Source organism: Gorilla gorilla, chromosome 1 (assembly GCF_029281585.2).
Source record: "Gorilla gorilla gorilla isolate KB3781 chromosome 1, NHGRI_mGorGor1-v2.1_pri, whole genome shotgun sequence".
Classification (NCBI taxonomy): domain Eukaryota; kingdom Metazoa; phylum Chordata; class Mammalia; order Primates; family Hominidae; genus Gorilla; species Gorilla gorilla.
Genome location: NC_073224.2, coordinates 226,852,211 through 226,875,703, shown reverse-complemented (window position 1 = coordinate 226,875,703; position 23,493 = coordinate 226,852,211). Strand labels below are relative to the sequence as shown.

The 23,493-nt window shown below is 46.6% G+C and overlaps 1 protein-coding gene across 2 annotated transcripts; it reads right to left on the bottom strand.

Annotated features, from left to right (window-relative positions):
* Window positions 1-19,855: 19,855 nt before the first annotated feature.
* Window positions 19,856-22,639, bottom strand: LOC101144999 (PRAME family member 1). Of its 2 annotated transcripts, XM_031003481.3 has the most exons (3): window positions 22,353-22,639; window positions 21,363-21,941; window positions 19,856-20,414 (listed from the first exon to the last, which is right to left on the bottom strand). In XM_031003481.3, exons 1-3 carry the CDS (start codon window positions 22,637-22,639, stop codon window positions 19,856-19,858), a joined length of 1,425 nt encoding a protein of 474 aa, XP_030859341.3. The 2 variants fall into 2 exon arrangements, with proteins under 2 accessions (XP_030859341.3, XP_030859343.2); XM_031003483.3 differs by lacking the exons at window positions 21,363-21,941; window positions 22,353-22,639 and adding an exon at window positions 20,887-21,017.
* Window positions 22,640-23,493: the final 854 nt, after the last annotated feature.

Sequence of the window (23,493 nt, the reverse complement as noted above, 5' to 3'; positions counted from 1 at the left end):
GGGAGAAAATTTTTGCAATCTACTCATCTGACAAAGGGCTAATATCCAGAATCTATAATGAACTCCAACAAATTTACAAGAAAAAAACAAACAACCCCATCCAAAAGCGGGCGAAGGATATGAACAGACACTTCTCAAAAGAAGACATTTAAGCAGCCAAAAGATACATGAAAAAATGCTCATCATCACATGAAAAAATGCTCATCATCACCTGCTATCAGGGAAATTCAAATCAAAACCACAATGAGATACCATCTCACACCAGTTAGAATGGCGATCATTAAAAAGTCAGGAAACAACGGGTGCTGGAGAGGATGTGGAGAAATAGGAACACTTTTACACAGTTGGTGGGACTGTAAACTAGTTCAACCATTGTGGAAGTTAAGTGTGGCAATTCCTCAGGGATCTAGAACTAGAAATACCATTTGACCCAGCCATCCCGTTACTGGGTATATACCCAAAGGATTATACATCATGCTGCTATAAAGACACATGCATAAGTATGTTTATTGTGGCACTATTCACAATAGCAAAGACTTAGAACCAACCCAAATGTCCAACAATGATAGACTGGATTAAGAAAATGTGGCACATATACACCATGGAATACTACGCAACCATAAAAAAAGATGAGTTCATGTCCTTTGTAGGGACATGGATGAAGCTGAAAACCATCATTCTCAGCAAACTATCACAAGGACATAAAACCGAACACTGCATGTTCTCACTCATAGGTGGGAATTGAACAATGAGAACACAGGGACACAGGAAGGGGAACATCACACACAGGGGCCTGTTGTGGGGTAGGGGGAGGGGGGAGGGATATCATTTGGAGATATACCTAATGTTAAATGGCGAGTTACTGGGTGCAACACACCAACACGGCACATGTATACATATGTAAGTAACCTGCACATTGTACACATGTACCCTAAAACTTAAAGTATAATAAAAAAATTAACTAGGCATGGTGGCATGTACCTGTAGTCCCAGCTACTGGGGAGGCTGAGGGAGGAGAATTGCTTGAACCCAGGAGGTGGAGGTTGCACTGATTGAAGATCGTGCCACTGCACTCCAGCCTGGGCAACAGAGTGAGATGCCATATCAGAAAAAAAAAAAAAAAACAGAGAGAGAGAAAAGAAAACAAAACAAAAGAAAGTCCAGCATGGTAAGAGGTGCATAGAGGTACATGTGGGTGAGCTTCATTTGTTTTTCATCCTTTTTCCCTTCTCTGGACAGAATTCTCAATGCAAAACATTCCAAAAACACAGAGCAAACGTCTTCTATAATCTTCCCCTTATCTGTGACTTCCCTTCACAGTGTATGTGCTAGCGTCTTCCAGACTTTTTTGTATGACATGCTATACAGAAGATCAGATCAAATGGGCACACTCCCAGTCCTAATAAGTGGTGACTTGCCAGATCTGGACTCACTTTGCAGGGTGCTGGGACCTGTGCCAGAATCAAGCAGTAGCTCCAGGAGCCAGGGCTTTGGGTCTCTTCTGTGCATCTTCAGGAGCTTTTATTGACCTTTCTCACCACGACCCCCTTCTCAATTACCAACTTCCAATCCGAAAGTGACATCCAACTAGATCCTGAACTTCCATCCAGTTAACCCTGACTGAGTTTTCAACTTTCTTCTTATTAAGTGATTGAATTAGATATAGATTCATAAAAGTGACAGAATTAATAATAGGGTGAAGGACTAAAACTCATTTATTCACTTATTCCATAAACACTGCTAAAGTTTGACTAATATGTGACCTTCATAGTGATACAGGGAAGGGTTTAATCTGTTTCTGACATTAGAAAAAAAATATATATATATATGTGGTATCTTTATTAGAGAACCTTTGGCCACATCAAAAGCATCAAAATGTTTTAGAGTTAAAACAACTTTAAGAAGACAGTGATGTCATCCCTGAAAAACACAATAAAAATCTCAGTGTATCCACTTGTCACCTGGGTTTTGTGCTACCTAACATGGTAGATCATATGCCCATTCAGGTGGAAGACAGGAACTACTGAGGGTGTAATTTATCTCAAGGTTAAGGTCAAGGATTCACTGAAAGAAATCAGGCCTAAATTACAAAGTGAGGTGGGGGCTGGGCTGGACAGGACTGAGTGTTTTCATGGGACCCTGGGAGGGAAGGTAGACAACATAAAACATGGCAGGTATTTTGTGGGCATTTAGACAAAAGGATTGAAAGACTTCCTTCTAGATTGAGTTTAAAAATTTTAAAAAAACATCATCACAAAAGAGATAATGCAGACTCTTAAAGCATCACAGTGTCTTTGAGGGCAGAGAGAGCAGACACAGTCTTGGCTCCTACTTGAAGGTGAGGCATCATTACTCACAAACGTGTTGGGCTTCCCTCAGAATACCAGCTTGGGAAGAGTGAATCTGAGTGTGTGAGCTGGGGCAGAGCCCAGAGAGGAGCAGTGTGGTCAGACATAAAGAGGGAGACTTTTCAATCTGGAAGCATGAATGGTGGAAGCTGTGTATCTGCAGAATTTGTGAGAGAAATGAACCCCTTGGGGAAATCCTGCACCATCCTCAGGACCCCAGCGAGAATCCTGCAGTTTGGGGGGTCTTTCTACCATGTTCTAGTTGCCTGTGCTTCTGAAGGTGCTCCTCTGCTGTCCAGGTCAGTGCAGCCTTTTGAGTCCATCTGAAGGGATGGCTTAACCTCAATTCCACTCACTGAATTTCTACTGGGATTCCAAAACTTCTCCAGGCTTTTCATCGGGGGTTCTAAAGTATTTCTGAACTTCCATTTTCCTCCCCCAGCCTGAGCTGTCAGAGAAGCTGAGTCCTCTGCTTCCTGGAAATGTCAGCCGATCTCTCCTGCACCCAGGAGTATGGCCACAAACAATGCTAAGAAACACTCTCCCTGGAATCAGCAGTGACTCATACATTCTCCCCAAATTGTACTGAGCTATTTCAGTGCCCACAGCAAGGCATAAAGCAGGGAGCTCCTCAGCTGCTGCTCTGGACCTAAAGAGGCAACCGGGACCAATGGAGGGGAACCTTGTCTACCTTGCACAGGAAGAGCTGACTCCTCTGGTTCTCCTAGAAGTGCCAGGCTGCTGGCAGAGCCTGGGATGGTCCCAGTGTGGGGGCCATCCCTTCCCAGGCTCTGCTGGCCCAGCCTTAGAGCTGACGAGGCTGCACCTGGAATGCAGTGAGTCTGTTTCTGAGTCAGGGCTTTTCCTGTGGTGTTTCCCCTCTGTGCATTTCTAACAGTCAAAAATCTCTGGTCAGGCCCTGCTGGCCTCCTCTAGTCCTCAAGAGAGTTTCATTCCGGATCGCATTTATAACTGTCTTCCCCAAGACCAGGGGCTGCCCCTCTTTTTTCCTCCAATAAAGATATGAGGAGAAGGTCACTCTGAGAGCAGACAGTGGATGTTGAGGGAGGTGCCTGTAGCAGCCTGGGGTCCGGGAGATCTGGGAACTCACTGCCGCCGGATGGAGCCAGGGGGACTCCAGAAAGGGAGTGGCCCAGAGGAGCTGATGGGGGCCAGAGTAAATGAGGAGGAGAAAGATGGCAGCAGCCCTGGGGACCGGCTTCTCTGGCTTTCACAGAGCCACATCCCTGATAAACTGGGGACTTGGATCTGAGACTCTGAAAGGACTGGGGCCTGGATATGGGGCTGTGAGTTTCCAAGGCCCTTCGATTTTGCCGTGGTCTACATGAGGTTCCATTGGCTGCCCCACCCAACCCCAGGGGCAGAAAGTCAGTCTAGCAGGGAGACCTGGGGAGAGAGGGTCAGTGGCAAGCATCCACACTGGATGCAAACACAAGGGACAGGTCAGAGGGAGGAAGCCTTGGCATGAGTCCAGGGGAAGGGAGGCACTTTGGATAGGTGCAGTTCTCTTTCTGCATTTGTCAGAGCCTCAGAGGACTGTGAGGATTGAACTTTGCAGGAGGGAATGAGGGAGAATGGGGTCTGGACTGGAGTCCCTGTCATCCAAGTGACCCCCTATCTACTCCTGCAAACCAGATGAAGGTCTTGCGAGATGTAAGTCAAACCAGGGCCTATCAGGCTAACCAGCACTTTCTGGTGGATCCGGAAGAAGCACAGTGATCCTCGGTCAAAAAAATGTCACATTGTCCAGGGCTGAGGATTGTCAGGTGGCGCTGAAGGGGGAGACTCTGGGGAAAAAACACAGAGAAGATTTTGGTACATTTCACACTCTCAATGCCCAGTGCTTCCCCCTTCCTATTAGTCAGGCGTGGTTCCAGGATAATCACTTGAACCCGGGAAGCCGAGGTTGCGGTGACTGAGCTAGAGCCATTGCACCCCAGGCTGGGTGGGCAACAAGAGCAAAACTCTACCTCAAGAAACAACAACAACAAGAACAACAACAACAAAACTTCCACTGAGTGCCTGGGTCATGCCGCCTGCTATTCTGGGTGCTGCTGAGAAAGATAAACAAGAAGCAAGGCAGCTGGAAAATGAGCTCAGCAGAATATACCTGGCTCAGAACTGCAGTGCAGATCAGAAAAAGAATGCCTGTGCAGGATAAAACACGAACAGCCATCTTTTCTTTTCTTTTTCTTTTTCTTTCTTTTTTTTTTTTTTTTTTGTTTCTTCTTCTTTTTAAAGACAGGGCCTCACTCTGTTTCTAAGACTGGTGTGCAGTGGTGCAATCTCAGCTCACTGCAGGCTCGGCCTCTCAGGCTGAAGCAATCCTCCCATGTCAGCCTCCCAATTTGCTGGAAATACAGGTGTGTGCCACCATGCCTGGCTCATTTTGTTTATCTTTTGTAGAGACGAGGTCTCACTGTTGCCCAGGCTGGTCTTGAACGCCTGTACTCAAGTCATCCTCCCAATTTGAGCTCCCAAAGTGCTGAGATTACGGGGGGAGCCCCATGTCCTGCAAAGCCATCTTCATAATCCATATGGAAAATGATGGTTATCCCAAATCCTTTCATCACTCTTTATCAGAACATTCACTACTCTCACTGCCAATTAGAAATGTACAGGAGAATGAAAGAAAAAAGTTAATATTGTCCAGGTGCGGTGGCTCAGCCCATAATCCCAGCACTTGGGAGGCCAAGGAGGGCAGATCACCTGATGTCAGCAATTCATACCAGCCTAGCCAACATAGTGAAACCCCATCTCCACAAAAGTAGAAAAATTAGGTTGGCATAATGGCAGGTGGCTGTAATCCCAGCTACTCAGGAGGCTGAGGCAGAAGAATCGCTTGAACCAGGGAGCCGGAGGTAGCAGTGAGCCGAGATTTTGCCTTTGCACTCCAGCCTGGGTGACACAGTCAGACTCCATCTCAAAACAAAACAAAAAGAAGTTAATATTTATTAAGTGCACTGTAATTCAAAACACTAAGAATTCAAGTGCTTTATTTCCTTGGAAAAACTCACCAAGAGGCATTAAAACGGTGATGGCCTTCCCCACAGCACAGCACAGAGCAGGCAGCTGGCATCTTCCAGGCCTTGGGGCACTGTCTTGCTTCTTTCTAAGTGGGGATCCGCTCCCAACACACTCTCCTTTGTGCCCCTCAGGCCATGAATATCTCTGAGGTCTGTGAGTGCAAGGTCTCTTGCTGGTGGCGTTCCTTCCTGTTTCTTAGGACTTTCTTTTTTGGTGGGTCTCTTGGCATAAGAAATGTGAGCCTGGTGAGAACAGGCTGGACTCTGCATCAGGACACAGAGGCCCTGGAGGGGCAGACAGTGGAGCAAGCAGGGGCTGAATTTACCTGCTTTTTACTCAAAGGAAGCCCCTCACCACTGTCTTCCCTGCCACAGCAGCTCCAATAAAAAGAAAAAAGGTGTTAACTCAGCACATTCCCTGGAACAGCAAGAAGAAAATATCCCTCTTGGTATTCGTATAAGTATTAGGACTAGTGTTAGCTGGTTTCTCTCTCCTTTTGACATAATAACTCAAGGTACCCTGGGGATCTCGAGTGCATGGACCAGCGAGTCTGAAGGAGTTTGTTCTTTGGATATGAACCCATGGGAAGTGGATGTGTATTCCGTGGCCAAAGTCACTGGCCTCTTTTATTAGAGGAGACAGAAGTGCCCAGGAACCACCCCCAGGCCTGTGCTTCCAGGGACCGCTCTCTCTCTTTCCATGTGCGTGCCTGAGACAGTTCTGGGTCTTCACTCATCACCATTTGCTCTTCTAGAGTTGATGCATCTACTGTACACTTGCAGGGGACCCGGTGAAGAAAGAAATCCAAGAACCCACATGGGTCCACATAGAGTGAGGTTGCCTCCAGACAGGCACAGGAACCCCGAGCCTCTTAGCCACTGCCAGAGCCTGAGACTGGGGCACTCACATGCAGACAAATGCATGGGACTTTAGAAGAAGCAGGGTTGGAGGGAGGAGAGGAGGGCATGGATGGAACGCAGGGGTCACTGGAAGCTTCAGGGCCTGAGGCACTTGGGAGTGGGGAAGGCATCATCAACAGAAAGGTCAGAGCTCCTTCCATGCCCTGAGGTCATAGCGGGTGTCCTTCTCTCCCAGCTCCTCCCTGGGCTCTTGTATCTGGAGTCAGGGCTGGCTCAGCTGGGGTTCTTTGGTGAGTGGGAAGGACATAGGGCACTCAGGGTCTCAAGTGCAACTTTTAAAATGATACTCAAATGAGAGGTTTCACACAGTGGCCTCCTGTCCACAGATCCCATGTCTTCTTGCTGGACTCCTGGGGGATTTGCCCAGCCAGGGACATGAGGTATTTTACATTTATCTGCCAAGTGCAAAACCATCTTAATCTATATGAGGCCAGCTCCATCCTGGAGGGTTGTGACTTTCTAAGTGCTCACACCACACACACATATATGTACATACCATGAGGTCATTGCAGAGATGCCCTCTGGGCCTGGGGTTCTCTCACAGAATCCAGTTGATAAAAGCCCCCCTTCTACTCACCTGAGACCTAGAGACATCAGCCACCCCCTGCCCCATTCACCCAGGATTTTTCCTAGAGTGGAAACCAACTCAGAATGCACATAAATGAACACAGCCTCTAACTCATGGACTTAGGGGGAACAGAGAGAATGAGAAGACCAGTGTTGAAAGTGGCATGTCATGAAGTGGCACGGGCAGATGAGGCTGGAGAGGTGCAGTCAGAGGCAGGGGTGGCCCAGAGGTCATTGGCAGTTTTGGACTAGGCTGATGAGGCCACCTGAGGCCTGTTTTCCAGTTCCCCATTATGGCCCGGAGGACTCTGATCCCTGAGAGAGGTAACCAGGAGGCAGGGGCAACCATAAGGTGGCCACTGCAATGCCCAGGCAGGAGGTCTTGGCATCACCTGGAGTGGCTGCAGACAGCCTGGGGACATCCTGGCGGTAGAGTCAATGTGACTTGCTCTTATGGTTTCAGGAATGGGTGTGAGGCCTGAGGAAAAGCGATGGGTTGACGGCACCTCCTAGAGTTTGGTCTTGACTCAGTGAAGTTGGGAAGAGTAAGTGAAGAGCCAGCATGAAGACAACGACTCAAGGTCTTTGTAGGACATTTTAAATTCAAGGCATTTATGTCATTGAGAGAAAAAAAACCCAAGAACAACATAACACTCATGAAATAACCCTGTTCAATAAAATTGTAAAGGTGTATACAATTTATTCATTCTTAGGACTCACATGATAGATGTTCCCAGATGCTTCCCATGGACTATATATCCTGCTGGTGTAGGTGGGAGTAAGGTGAGAGCCAGGATTCCAATCCCAGCAGTTTTCAAATCCCAGACCTTCAACTAAGGTCAACCTCAGATCTGGAAGAGGAAAGAGGTGCAGTTTCTTTTCTAATTCCATCAGGATCATTCTGGGTCTGGCCACAGGGCACACTGCACTGTTTTCCCATCTCAGAGGAGAGGGTGGGATCCCAAAAGCCAAATGTGTCCAGATATGTGTTGGCATAATGTTTATAAAATAGAGTTTCACTTAGAAAGGAGGAGTGAGTTGAATATCTATAGCATAGTAAGGTGACTATAGTTAGTAATAATATATTGTATAATTGAAAATACTGAGACAGTAAATTTTAAATGTCTCCCCATAAAAAGAGTAAGAATGTGAAGTGGTAGGAATGCCAAATAGCTTGATTTCACTATTCCACATTGTAAAGTATGAATATATCGAAACATCATACTGTACCCCATGAACAGATACAATTTTTACTAATAAAATTTTTATAAAATAGAAGAAAAAAACCATATGGGCATCACATAGGAATACCAGTGATTGGTCTCAGGAAGACGGAAAACTGCAAACAAAGATAAAATAAGAACTCAGCAAAGGAACACAAGGTAAAACAAAACTCAATATAAGAGCCAGAAAATGGCTCTCGCTCTCCCTCTCCCTCTCCCTCTGCCTCTCCCACAGTCTCCGTCTCCCTCTCTTTCCACGGTCTCCCTCTGATGCCGAGCCGAAGCTGGACTGTACTGCTGCCATCTCGGCTCACTACAACCTCCCTGCCTGATTCTCCTGCCTCAGCCTGCCAAGTGCCTGCGATTACAGGCGCGCGCCACCACGCCTGACTTGTTTTCGTACTTTTTTGGTGGAGACGGGGTTTCGCTGTGTTGGCCGGGCTGGTCTCCAGCTCCTAACTGCGAGTGATCCGCCAGCCTCGGCCTCCCGAGGTGCCGGGATTGCAGACGGAGTCTGGTTCACTCAGTGCTCAATGGTGCCCAGGCTGGAGTGCAGTGGCATGATCACGGCTTGCTACAACCTCCACCTCCCAGCCGCCTGCCTTGGCCTCCCAAAGTGCCGAGATTGCAGCCTCTGCCCGGCCGCCACCCCGTCTGGGAAGTGAGGAGCGTCTCTGCCCGGCCGCCCATCATCTGGGACGTGAGGAGCCCCTCTGCCTGGCTGCCCAGTCTGGAAATTGAGGAGCGTCTCTGCCCGGCCGCCATCCCACCTGGGAAGTGAGGAGCGCCTCTTCCCGGCCGCCATCCCATCTAGGAAGTGAGGAGCGTCTCCGCCCGGCCGCCCATCGTCTGAGATGTGGGGAGCACCTCTGCCCCGCCACCCCATCTGGGATGTGAGGAGTGCCTCTGCCCGGCCGCGACCCCCTCTGGGAGGTGAGGAGCATCTCTGCCCGGCCGCCCCGTCTGAGAAGTGAGGAGACCCTCCGCCTGGCAACCGCCCCGTCTGAGAAGTGAGGAGACCCTCCGTCCTGCAACCGCCCTGGCTGAGAAGTGAGGAGCCCCTCCCTCCGGCAGCCACCCCGTCTGGGAAGTGAGGAGCATCTCCGCCCGGCAGCCACCCCGTCTGGGAAGTGAGGAGCGTCTCCGCCTGGCAGCCACCCCATCCGGGAGGGAGGTGGGGGGGGTCAGCCCCCCGCCCGGCCAGCTGCCCCGTCCGGGAGGTGAGGGGCGCCTGTGCCCAGCCGCCCCTACTGGGAAGTGAGGAGCCCCTCTGCCTGGCCAGCTGCCCCTTCCGGGAGGGAGGTGGGGGGGTCAGCCCCCCGTTCGGCCAGCCGCCCCATCCGGGAGGGAGGTGGGGGGGTCAGTCCCCCACCCGGCCAGCCGCCCCATCCAGGAGGGAGGTGGGGGGGTCAGCCCCCCGCTTAGCCAGCTGCCCCGTCTGGGAGGGAGGTGTGGGGGTCAGCCCCCCGCCTGGCCAGCCGACCCATCTGGGAGGTGAGGGGCGCCTCTGCCCGGCCACCCCTACTGGGAAGTGAGGAGCCCCTCTGCCCGGCCAGCCGCCCCATCCAGGAGGTGAGGGGCACCTCTGCCCGGCTGCCCCTACTGGGATGTGAGGAGCCCCTCTGCCCGGCCACCACCCCGTCTGGGAGGTGTACCCAACAGCTCATTGAGAACGGGCCGGGATGACAATGGCGGTTTTGTGGAAGAGAAAGGGGGGAAAGGTGGGGAAAAGATTGAGAAATCGGATGGTTGCCGTGTCTGTGTAGAAAGAAGTAGACATGGGAGACTTTTCATTTTGTTCTGTACTAAGAAAAATTCTTCTGCCTTGGGATCCTGCTAATCGGTGACCTTACCCCCAACCCTGTGCTCTCTGAAACATGTGCTGTGTCCACTCAGGGTTAAATGCATTAAGGGCGGTGCAAGATGTGCTTTGTCAAACAGATGCTTGAAGGCAGCAGGCTCCTTAAGAATCATCACCACTCCCTAATCTCAAGTACCCAGGGACACAAACACTGCGGAAGGCTGCAGGGTCCTCTGCCTAGGAAAACCAGAGAACTTTGTTCACTTGTTTATCTGCTGACCTTCCCTCCACTATTGTCCTAGGACCCTGCCAAATCCCCCTCTGCGAGAAACACCCAAGAATGATCAATAAAATAAAATAAAATAAAATAAAATATAATAAAATAAAATAAAATAAAAGAGCCAGAAAATGACAAAAGTCCTGGTCAGAGTGACTTGTCCAAGATTCTTCCAAAGAAACCCAAAGAAGGAAGAAAGGGGTGGTAATTCCAAGTCTCTGAAATCCTCTGCTTTCCTGGAATATCTAATGACTATTCTACCTGCTAATTAAAGAAACACCCCTGTCAATATTAGACAGATCAACGAGACAGAAAATTAACAACGATATTCAGGACTTGAACGCAGCTCTGGACCAAACAGACCTAACAGACATCTACAAAACTCTCCACCCCAAATCAACAGAATATACATTTTTCTCAGCACCACATCACACTTATTCTAAAATTGACCACATAATTGGAAGTAAAACACTCCTCAGCAAATGTGAAAGAATGGAAATCATAACAAACAGTATCTCAGACCAAAGTGCAATCAAATTAGTACTCAGGATTAAGAAACTTACTCAAAACTGCACAACTACATGAAAACTGAACAAGCTGATTCTGAATGACAACTGGGCAAATAACAAATTTAAGGCAGAAATAAATAAGTTCTTTGAAAACAATGAGAACAAAGACACAATGTACCAGAATCTCTGGGACACAGCTAAAGCTGTGTTTAGAGGGAAATTTATAGCACTAAATGCCCACAGGAGAAAGGAGGAAAGACTTAAAATTGACATTGCAATTAAAAGAACTAGAGAAGCAAGAGCAAACAAATTCAGAAGCTAGCAGAAGACAAGAAATAACTAAGATCAGAGCACAACTGAAAGAGATAGAGACACGAAAAACTCTTCAAAAAGTCAATGAATCCAGGAGCTGGTTTTTAGGAAAAGATCAACAAAATAGACCACTAGCCAGATCAATTAAGAAGAAAAGAGAGAAGAATCAAACAGACACAATAAAAAATGGTAAAGGGGATATCACCACTGATCCCAGAGAAATACAAACTGCCATCTGAGAATCTATAAACACCTCTATGCAAATAAGTTAGAAAATCTAGAAGAAATGGGTAAATTCCTGGACACATAGATGCTCCCAAGACTAAACCAGGAAGAAGTCAAATGCCTAAAGAGACCAATAACAAATTCTGAAATTGAGGCAATACTTAATAGCCTACCAACAAAACAAAGTCCAGGACCAGAAGAATTCACAGTCAAATTCTACCATTCCTCTGAAACTGTTCCAAACAATAGAAAAAGAGGGTCTCCTCCCTAACTCATTTTTATGAGGCCAGCATCATCCTGATACCAAAACCTGGCAGAGACACAACAAAAAAAAGGAAATTTCAGGCCAATATTCCTGATGAACATCGATGGAAAAATCCTCAATAAAATACTGGCAAAGTGAATCCAGCAGCACATCAAAAAGCTTATCCACCAAGATCAAGTTGGCTTCATCCCTGGCATGCAAGGCTGGTTCCACTTACTCAAATCAATAAACATAATCCATCACATAAACAGAACCAATGACAAAAACCACATGATTATTTCAATATGTGCAGAAAAGGCCTTCGATAAAATTCAACACCCTTTCAGGCTAAAAACTCTTCATAAACTAGGTATTGATGGAACGTATCTAAAAATAATAAGAGCCATTTATGACAAAGCCACAGCCAATATCATACTAAATGGGCAAAAGCTACAAGCATTCCCTTGGAATACCGGCACACTGCATGGATGCCCTCTCTCACCACTCCTATTCAACATAGTATTGGAAGTTCCGGCCAGGGAAATCAGGCAAGAGAAAGAAATAGAGTATTCAAATAGGAAGAGAGGAAGTCAAATTGTCTCTGTTTGCAGATGACATGATTGTATATTTAGAAAACCCCATTGTCTCAGCCCAAAATCTCCTAAAGCTCATAAGCAACTTCAACAAAGTCTCAGGATACAAAATCAATGTGCAAAAATCACCAGCATTCCTATACATCAACAATAGACAAACAGAGAGCCAATCATGAGTGAACTCCCATTCACAATTGCTAAAATAAAATAAAATACTTAGGAATACAACTTACAAGGGATGTGAAGGAGAACTACAAACCACTGCTCAATGAAATAAAAGAGGATACAAACAAATGGAAGAACATTCCATGCTCATGGGTAGGAAGAATCAGTATCGTGAAAATGGCCATAATGCCCAAAGTAATTTATAGATTCAATGCTATCCCCATCAAGGTATCATTGAGTTTCTTCACAGAATTAGAAAAACTACTTAAAACTTCATATGGAAGCAAAAAAGGACCTGTATACAAAACACAATCCTAAGCAAAAAGAACAAAGCTGGAGGCATCACGCTACCTGACTTCAAACTATACGACAAGGCTACAGTAACCAAAACAACATGGTACAGTTATCAAAACAGATATGTAGACCAATGGAACAGAACAGAGGACTCAGAAATAATGCCACACATCTACAACCATCTGATCTTTGACAAACCTGACAAAAACAACCAATGGGGAAAGGATTCCCTATTTAATAAATGGTGTTGGGAAAACTGGCTAGCCATATGCAGAAAACTGAAACTGAACCCCTTCCTTTCACCTTATACAAAAATTAACCAAGATGGATTAAAGACTTAAATGTAAGATCTAAAACCATAAAAACCATAGAAGAAAACCTAGGCAATACCATTCAGGACATAGGCATGGGCAAAGACTTTACGGCGAAAACACCAAAAGCAATGGCAACAAAAGCCAAAATTGACAAATGGGATCTAATTAAAATAAAGAGCTTTTGCACAGCAAAAGAAACTGTCATCAGAGTCAACAGGCAACCTATAGAATGGGAGAAAATTTTTGCAATCTACCCATCAGAGAAATGGCTAATATCCAGAATCTACAAGGAACTTAAACAAATTTACAAGAAAAAAACAAACAACCCCGCCAAAAAGTGGATGAAGGATACTAACAGGCAATTCTCAAAAAAAAAAAAAAAGTCTATCCAGCCAACAAACATATGAAAAAATGCTCATCATCACTGGTCATTTGATTTGCATTTCTCTAATGCAAATCAAAACCACAGTGAGATACCATCTCATGCCAGTTAGAATGGTGATCATTAAAAAGTCAGGAAACAACATATGCTGGAAAGGATGTGGAGAAATAGGAATGCTTTGACACTGTTGGTGGGAGTGTAAATTAGTTCAACCATTGTGGAAGACAGTGTGGCAATTTCTCAAGGATCTAGAACCAGAAATACCATTTGATCCAGCAATCCCTTTACTGGGTATATATCCAAAGGATTATAAATCCTTCTACTATAAAGACACATGCACAAGTATGTTTATTGCAGCACTATTCACAACAGCAAAGACTTGGAACCAACCCAAATGCCCATCAATGATAGACTGGATAAAGCAAATGTGGCACATATACATCATGGAATTCTATGGAGCCATAAAAAAATAAGTTCATTTCCTTTGCAGGGACATGGATGAAGCTAGAAACCATCATTCTCAGCAAACTAACACAGGGACAGTAAACCAAAACACCTCATGTTCTCACTCATAAGTGGGAGTTGAACAATGAGAACTCATGGACACAGATAGGGGAACATCACACATCAGGGCCTCTCAGGGTGTGGAGCACTAGGAAAGGGGTAGCATTAGGAGAAATACCTAATGTAGATGACGGGTTGATGGGTGCAGCAAACCACCATGGCATGTGTATATGTATGTAACAAAACTGCACATTCTGCACATGTATCCCAGAACTTAAAGTGGAAAGAAAGAAAGAAAGAAAGAAAGAAAGAAAGAAAGAAAGAAAGAAAGAAAGAAAGAAAGAAAGAAAGAAAGAAAGACAGGACAGGACAGGACAGGACAAGACAAGACAAGACAAGACAGGGGAGGGGAGGGGAGGGGAAGCAAAGGGAAGGAAAGGGAAGGGAGAAGAAAAGAAATACCCATAAAATAGGAAAGCTGGCTGGTCACAGGAGAAGCATGAAAATATCAAGCAGTGATTTCATACAGTGGTAAGAAAAGAGCTTGTAAAATTAGCTGCAAGAATAAGGATAAGCCTTGACCAATAAGACCCAAACAAGCAGGACGGGGCTAAGCTGGCTGACACTGAATTGGTCAGACATGGCACTGGGTTTGACCCTTGCCCTACCCCAGGCCTAATTATACACCCATTATGACAGTAAATCACACACCAGCGCCAGGATGGTTCTGAGAATGCCCATACTTAGTATAAAAATAGGTGACACCTAGCCAGGCCCAGTGGCTCATACCTGTAATCCCAATACTTTGGGAGCCTAAGGTGGGTGGATCACCTGAGGTCAGGAGTTTGAGACCTTCCTGACCAACATGGAGAAATCTCATCTCTACTAAAAATACAAAATTAGCCGAGTGTGGTGGCACATGTCTGTAATCCCAGCTACTCCAGAGGCTGAGGCAGGAGAATTGGTTGAACCGAGGAGGCAGAGGTTGCAGTAAGCCAAGATCATTGCACTCCAGCCTGGGCAACAAGAGGGAAACTCCATCTCAAAACATAAATAAATAAATAAATAAATAAATAAATAAATAAATAAATAAATAATAGGTGACACTTCAGTTCTAAGAAAACTTCATCATTTCTTCTTAAAATCCTAACGATTATTTCAACCTCTCCTTAGAGATCCTATAAAATTAGAAACCCAAACTCCCTTGTACACAACTCACTCTCCTGAATTGGCCCTCTCTTGAGTATCTACCTTTGCTTTGCAATAGACACTTCTTGCCTTTTGCTTCATTCTGCCTACTTCCTAAACTCTTTCTTGCAGCGATGACAAGAATGTGGACACTGGTTGGTGATTGAGTCTCTGGGTACCTGGAGATGACCTAATCACTATGGCAATAGTCAGAGTCTAAAAATCACACCGGATATTACAATTCACTCTGGTATTTCTTGGGGGGAAAATCCAGTAACTTTGGCCCCATATCCCCAAAGGGCATCACTCAGCACAAACTAATAAGCAGCAGTCCTACCACTGGGTTGTAAGTATGTGGCTTTATTTCTGGGTTCTCTATTCTGTTCCATTGGTCTATGTCTTGACCTTCATACTGGCACCATGCAGTTTTGCTTACTATTGCCTTACCATATAAATTGAAGTCAGGTAATGTGATGCCTCCACATTTGTTCATTTTGCTTAGGATTGCTTTGGCTCTTTAGCCTCTTTTTTGGCTCCAAATGAATTTTAGGATTCTTTTTGTAATCCTGTGGAAACGATGTTTCTCTTTTGGTGTATGCAATTTTTAGATTGATGTTTGATGTTTGCAATTTTTAGATTGCTTTGGGCAGTGTGGTCATTTTCACGATATTGTGTCTGTCAATCCATCAGCATGGGACGTTTTTCTTCTTTTTTGTCATCTATGATTTTTTTCAGCAGTGTCTTGTAGTTCTCCTTGTAGAGATCCTGCACCTAATGGTTAAGTGTATTCCTAGGTTGTTTTTGTTATTGTCAGTTTTTGTTGTTGTTTTGCAACTGTCGTAAAGGGATGGAGTTCTTCATTTGATTCTCGGCTTGCTTGTTGTTGGTATAAAAGGGTGTTACTGATTTGTACATACAGATTTTGGACCTGAGACTTAAGTGAATTCATTTATCTCATCTACGAGTCTTTTGGTGGAATCTTTCAGGTTTTCTAAGCACATACAATCATATCATTGGCAAACACAGGTAGTTTGACTTCCTTCTTTCCAATTTAAATGTCCTTTATTTCTTTTGCTTACCAGATTGCTCTGACAAAAACTTTCAGTCCTATGTTGATTACAAGTGGATAAAGTGAGCATTTTTGTCTTCTTGTAGTTCTTAGTGGTAATACTTTCAACATTTCTTCATTCCATATGATGTTGCATATGGATTTGTCATTTTTGGCTTCTATCATTTTGATGTATGTTCTTTCTAGGCATAGTTTGTGTAAGTGTAGTCCATTATTTTACAAGCTTAGATTTGTATTCTGTTTTACCTGAGCACGTTCTGAGATTTGGCATCTATTTTAACTGACATAAGTACAGATGCTCTTGCTGTTTTTTGGTTTCCAGTTGCACGGAATACTTTATTCTACCCCTTCACTTTCCATCTACATGTATCCTTATAGGTGAAGTGAGTTTCTGGAAAACAGCATATAGTAGGGTCTTATTTTTTTACTCATTCAAAGACCCTATGCCTTTCACTTGCAGAATTGAGATAAATTATATTCATTGTTTTTATTGATAAAGGCTTAGTACTCCCATTTCACTTCTTGTTTTTTGGTTGTTTAGAGACTTCTCTCTTTCATCCTTTTCTTATTGTCTTTCTTTGTGTTTAAGTAATTTTCTCTTCTGGAATCCTTGGAATGTGACTTTTCTGGCCAGGAACTTCTGTGGCTGGGGGCACCTTTGCCAGGGTTTTGATGGGGTTCTCTGGGTTCGTTCTGCCCATGCAGCCTGGTAGACTATGCTTGACTCATGTTTTAGGCCTGGAGCACATGCCTATTAAGGGCAGGTCAGGGGTAGAGCAGTGAGGGGTGTGTGAGTGAGCAGGGGGTCTGGCCACTTTGGACAGTCACTGGCTGCTGCTGCAGCAGTGGGGCAGGCAGCTCCAGGTGCCAGCACGGGTGCCACATTTCTTGAAGGCTGCAAATGAACCAGGCACAGCACAAGCAGCTTCCATGGTTGTCACTGGAATACACAGTGACACCAACACTGAAAGCTTGGAAATGCCAGTAACTGCAGAACTCCCAGAAAGGAGTCACAGCCCTGGCTCAGGAAGCTCCCATGTCTGGGCCCCTGGAAGAGTAGTACCTGTTCTCTTTTTCTCTTCACCTACAACTTGGTGAGCAAGGGCTCTGTTTCAGCTTTGTTTGTGTTATTGCTCTTTTAGCCCCACCATTAGGCAGGTCCCAAGTTCTTGTTCTGTGACCAGGAAGAATGAATTATGCAGACAAGTGGAGGGTGAGTGAGATAAAGAGGAGTTTTACTGAGCAATAGAACAGCTCAGAGACCCACAGTGGGTAACTTCTTTCTGCAGCCAGGGTGTCCTGATGAGTGTTCAGCTCTGAGCAGAGAGGAGGCGCTGGAGTGGGTGACCCCTCCCTCCTGGCAGGTTATTCCATCATCACCACTGCTCTCAGTAGAGAGAAGGCCCTGGAGTGGGTTGCTGCTCTCTGCAGGAAAGTCATCTCATCATCTCTACAGCTCTCAGCAGAGAAAAGGACCCGGAGTGGGTTGCTTGTCTCTGCAGGAAAATCATCCCAGTAGTGGGTAGTTCCTCTCTGCCACTGGTCTTCCTGATGTTCTCCCTGAGTCTGGGGTTTTTTCAGCATCAGACTGGAGAAAGTATGTGCTCATTGGGTCATAGGTGGCCATGAGCAGGCACAGAAAAGGCAACATATGCTCCCATTCTGATCCGTAGGACTGGTGGCCTAGCCTACGGGCTTCAGGCCCTCCTTGGTCAGAAGGTGGAGCCTCACCAGTGACCCTCACCTTCCTGTCCAGGATTCTGCCTCCCTCCCACCACCAACCATGTTGCCCAAGTCACTCGTACCAAGGAGCATCCAAAGACCAGCGCTGATCTGTCCGCAACCCCCCCTCAGCCCCCCTTCTATACTCATCAGGGCCCAAAGTCCAGAGGGTTCAAGGCAGCCATGGGATGCTGTATCAGCACTGACCAAAATGTTCACAGACCCACCTGGGCTGTGACAGCATCCGGGCTCGACCACAACCACACCCCAAAATTAGAGCAGGTGCCATGAGAGACCAGGCGGTGGGAACAGACACCCTGAAGCTGAAGGAGAAGGAGGGATCTCCTGGGCCCTCAAGAGCACTGGGGGACCTCAGTTGGTAACTGTGACCTGGGCAGATTCAGTTGCACCTTTGGAGCTACTGCCCTGCCAACTCGGGAGGACCAGGACTCCCTCTTGTCCCAGGCTCCCATCAGCTCCGAAGTGTACACAGCCTTGGCTGTGCCCTCTCTCTGTGTTTCCCCACAGAGAGGACAGGTGAGATGCAGGTTCACAGCAGCTCTGGCCCACCCCACACAAACAAACCCAATGTTCCTGGGTGTGGTTTAACAAGCCCCAACTGTACTCTCATCCAGGAGCTTGCAGGCTAACAGCAGGCAGTGGGCAGTGAGGTAGAGGCTGTGGTGGAGACTCCAGACCTGGGTCCAGGTTCCATTTTGCCATGAGAGGGTGTGGGTGGCACAGCTGGCTGCCTCAGGGACATGGAGCACAGGCCTGGCTCATGACCCTGCCAAGGGGGGGTGCCTCCAGGAGTGGTTCATGGTTCCCAGGCCCAGCAATCAGGCTCCATGGTCTCCCCTACAGGGGGCAGATCTTGGAAAAACAGCCTGGGGTGGATCCGCATGGAACCTCCCTTCAAGACCCGGGAGCTTGACACTGTTAACAGGATGGGCACAGTGGCCAGATAGCTCGACAGGACATTGAAGCAGGTGCCACTTGTACTTCTCACCCTGGCCCCCTGATGGATGGCCCCAGCTCTGCTTTCTGGGCCTGGCATCCACACTTCTTGTGCGAGCAGGGCACCACCCCATCCCTATCTTCTCCTTGGGGCCCCTCTCTGCCCGTCCCTTTGTGCCTGACCGAGGTGCTCCCTGCAAGCAAAAAAAGGAAGAAAAAAACTGATGACTGAAGAGAAGTAAAGAATGGGTGGAGATCATCTGCACACCTGTTTTCCCAGCACTTTGGGAGGCCAAGGTTGGTGGATCACTCGAAGACAGGATCGTGAGACCAGGCTGATCAACATGGAAAAACCCCGTCGCTATTCAAAATACAAAAATCACCCAGGCTTGGTGGAATATGCCTGCAGTCCCAGCCATTTGAGTGGTTGAGGCACGAGAATCACTTGAGCCCTGAAGGACAGGATTGCAGTGAGCCCAGATTGCACCATCACACTCCAGCCTAAATGACAAACTGAGATTTTGTCTCCAAAACAAAACAAAGAACAAGAATGGGTGGGAAATACTCAAAATGATCTAATTTTATTTGGTTGCTTTGATGTTCTACAACTGAAACTCAATCACAGACAAATTAGTATTTCATTATCTTTCCATCAGTAACTCAATAACTAGAGATTTCTGATGGATAAATTGCACAACAGGTTAAAAGTTTTCATTCAGGTGCTCTTTATTTCTGATATTCCTTGGTAACCATCCTTGCAGGGATAACATTCTCATCACTGTAGAACTTTAGCTTCTCTTTCCGACTCTAGGACACGGGTCCCTGAAGTTCTCATTGACGTCACCTCAACATTTTCCTCCAGCCTTGCCCCCTGCTGTTATGTTTTTTCCCTCACACTGAGCACTTGCCTGTGCTTCCTTTAAGTTGCATGTGGCCTGGACACAGTCACTCATGCCAGTAATCCCAGCACTTTAGGAAGCTGAGGCAGGAGGATCCCATAAGCCCAGCAGTTTGAGACCAGCTGGAGCAAACCAGTGAAACCCTGTCTCAAATTGTCTTTAATAAAAATTTTGGAACTATTAAAAAAGGAAATAAGAAAAGAGAAAAATAACTTGCACCTACATAGTAGGTTTTAGTGTCCAAGTGCCTGGAAGAGAACATTAGATTTATCTACCCCGCTAGGCACGCCTTCCCTAGCAGCAAAGATGGAGCTCCAGTTCCTCAGACCGTGATGAGCCACAGGAAGGGCAGGGGGTGGGGCCAATGAAGATCCTCTTGGGCTGCCTGACTTCCCTCAGTGTACACATCAGCTCAGCCCGAAGTGGGGTGAAGATCTCCCAATTCACACGAACCAAGGAATTCAAACTCTCCTCAGGGGCAGGATACGTCTCCAGGCTTAACTTGCTCAGCCCGCTGGTGTGGTGCAGCAGGTCCTTCAGGGCGCCCATAGACATACAATTTCTGCCAAAGTAGAAGGTGGTGAGCTGGGAGCAGCGGCTCAGGCCAGGCAGGATGGCACTGAGTTGGGAGTAGTGGATCTGACAGCCCTCCAAGATGAGGGTTTCGAGAGAGGCAGCAATTTTCTCTAGCAGAGCTCCGAGGGGTTCAAGACTGATGCGGAACAGCAGCACATAGCTGAGATTCAGATGCTTTAGGTAACTGAGGCTTGGGTACTGGGAGAGACACTTCATGTCTTCTTGCAATAGGTAGCCATAAGTTAATTCCAAGTTCTCCAAGGGGTTCTGGAGGCATCTGTGGAGATCAAGAAGTTAGTTCTGGGCAATGGTACCAGTTAGATGAAGGTAGTGGGGAATAACCTCAAGGAAAATGGCTGCGTCAACCAAACACAAGTTTGTTGCCACCATCTGATGATGGTCCTCATGCAAGTTGCTGCATGATGAGGACCCTGATCATTCACGGGCTGTCCCATTTTAGCCTCAGCCCTTTCACCATTGCTTGTGTGATTGGTTCAAGGCCATAAAATCTCTAAAGCCTTTTTTTTTTCATCTTTTAGCAGAAAACTTCATCTCTGGGCCACAGGTACCCGGTGGGAGATGTGCACAAAGAACTCAACTGAGCAAGGTCTAGGGACATCAGCTAGGGCTACACATCCACAGGAGCTCCCTGACATGCCTGCATCTGCAAACCAACTGTCACTTTTTACCACTCTCATGCCTACTCCCTCACCTCCATCCCGGAAGCACGCATTTCCCATGTCAATTACCTTTCCTGGAGTTCAAAACAACCTTTTACAAACAGGGAATCAGAGACAGGATCATTCATGATCACTAAGCCGGTGAGGACAGACCTTCTATTGTGAAATGGACAGGTTTGATGCGCTTTCCCTCCTTTCATACCCTCCTCTATTATCTCTTTGACATCGTATCAACTTGAAACACACTTTCTAACAGGAAATTCACATGTGCACCCCCAATAGAGCTGAAACCCCCACTAACTAGCTTGTACATGATGTCCCTCTCTAGCTTCTGCCCCAGGTGACCCCTCTGCCCTTATTGGAGTGATCCTGTGATAGCCACTCCAGGACATGGAACACTGAATGGGACAATGTGTTGATATTCTGATGTCCCCTTCACTGTGACGTTGCCACTGGCTGGCACACAGTACATGCCTTCTAATGTTTGCTGTAACAGAACAAGGCTATGCTGTGATCTGCATAAAAAGTGCATGATCCTTTCTCACCTGATCAGCTGTTCCAGGTGCCCACTGAAGAAGGTGATCAATTTTATTTTAAGCAACTGGAGGTGTTCCAGCCTGAGGAACACAGAGCTGAATTTGGCGACTAACCGTCCTTCGAGTTCATTATCTGATGTGTAATGATGGCACCTGGAGAAAACGAGTTTGCGAAGATTCTTCATCTCCTTCAGGTAACAACGAAGCTTTCTTATCAGACGTGGCCAGGACATGTTGCGAATTTCCAGCTCTTGAATACTATTCAGGTATATTATTTTCAATGACTTTCTGAGATATTTAATCGGCGTTAGATAATTGACCAGCTTACTACAGCACAGGTGTACTAAACCTCTCCTTTGGTAAACCCACTGGAAGAGGTATCTCAGGCATTCATCCTGGGGTATTTCCTTGAGGCAGATGTCTATGAACACCTTTAAGGGCTGGTGCTCTCCCGTCCTTGGACAGTCCTCTGCTGTCTGCCTCTTACTCATGGCCTCTGTGGAGTAGGACAGAGCCCAGGCTCCAGGCCATATGGCCCAGAAATTCTCGTCAACATCCCGCAAATCCAGCACTTGAAGTTTCCACCTCCTGTGGGTAAAGTAAGGGAGAGACTCAGAATTTAGAAGGACCCATCCCTGACCTTTGCTTTCATTCTCATCCCATAAATCAGCTGCTCCTGTCCTCAGTGCTCCCTGTTCTCTTTGTCTTTTCTCAATCCCTGTTCCCTTTTGATTCCCTTTTGATTCTGACTTTTGATTCCCCACTTCTATTCCCTTTACCTTCCACTGAGTAAAGGCAGGTTTCTGTTCCCACAGTGGACCCTGTATGGTGAGCAGTCCTGTCTCTGAGGATCTGGACAGTGGCCAAAGCCTCCCTGATCTTCCTCGCCAACACCATCAGAAGACTCTGTACCACACTTGGGCTACTTCTCTGCCTGACCCTGCTGTTCTTTCCCTGGACACCTGAGCCCTGTCTACCAGCCCTCCTGGGTCACCTCACCTGGGGCAATCCTTCTGTGTAAGCAGCATATGAAGCCCTTCCAGCAATGCTTTTAAGGTCTCCAAATGAAGTGTCCTCATCAGTGATCCCAGAGGGAGGCAGGTGAAGGGCCAGGCCTGCACCATCACCGTCAGAGTCTGGAAGTGTCTCCTGTGGAAGGCCTCCATGAAGAGTGGGAGATAGAGCACCCTGGGCAGCTCCTCCATGGCAGAGATGAACAAGGCCTGGTCTCTCAGCAGGCTCTGCCCTGCCAGCTCCAGGAGTCTGGGTGGGGCCTGGATGCTCATCCTGATAGATCTGCAAGGAAAATCTCTAAAAGACAAATCCAGGGAAAATGTATCACTCTCAGGGCAAACACAATCATCTGCTTCTACTGGTACCAGGAAGAATGTCTTCCAAACACCAATGAGGGAGGGGTCAAGGAGACCACTGGCTTGTTAATTTTCCTCCATTGCTCCACTGAATCCCAGAACCACCGGACAGTGCCACTGAGGATCCTGAAAGCCAAGCTCTACCTCTTTGAGGAAAAATTTCTTGTCACTTACCACCCTAAACAATGAGAATGAGAGTGTCCTGTGGGCCCAGAGAGCCTACATTCTCAGTTTACACCATAAACATGCTGGGGGAACACTAAAGGGACTCCCTAAAATCAATGCCATTATTTTTTATTTTGAAAATTTTCTACCAGAAATGGACCAGGTGCTGTGGCTAATGTCTGTAATCCCAAAACTGCTGGACGCCAAGGCAGGCAGATCAATTGAGGTCCGGAATTCGAGAACAGCCTGGCCTACATAATGAAAAGATGTCTCTACTAAATATAAAAAAATTAAGAATCATTTGACTCCAGAAGGCAGAGGTTGCAGTGAGCCGACATCGCACCACTGCTCTCCAGCCTGGGTGACAGAGTTGGACTCTGACTCAAACAAAAACAAATTGATAAATAAATTAATTAAAATGTTAGCCAGGTGTGGTCATGCATGACTATAATCCTAGCTACTCTGGAGGCAGAGGAAGGAGAATCACTTGAAGCCCAGAGCCAGAGTTTCCAGGGAGCCCAGCTCAGGGCCCTGCACTCCAGTCTGGGTGACACAGTCAGAATAGATCCCAGAAAAAAAACAAAATAATTCACTGGAACTGTAAA

Bases quoted from the DNA above. Each gene is read 5' to 3' on its own strand.
- LOC101144999 (XM_031003481.3), bottom strand. From the start codon at position 22,639: ATGAGCATCCAGGCCCCACCCAGACTCCTGGAGCTGGCAGGGCAGAGC. The intron at 21,942-22,352 runs GTGAGGTGACCC...CTTTACCCACAG, and splicing joins ACACAGAAGGATTGCCCCAG to GAGGTGGAAACTTCAAGTGC. The intron at 20,415-21,362 runs GTGAGAAAGGAT...TGATCTCCACAG, and splicing joins CACCTGGAACAGCTGATCAG to ATGCCTCCAGAACCCCTTGG.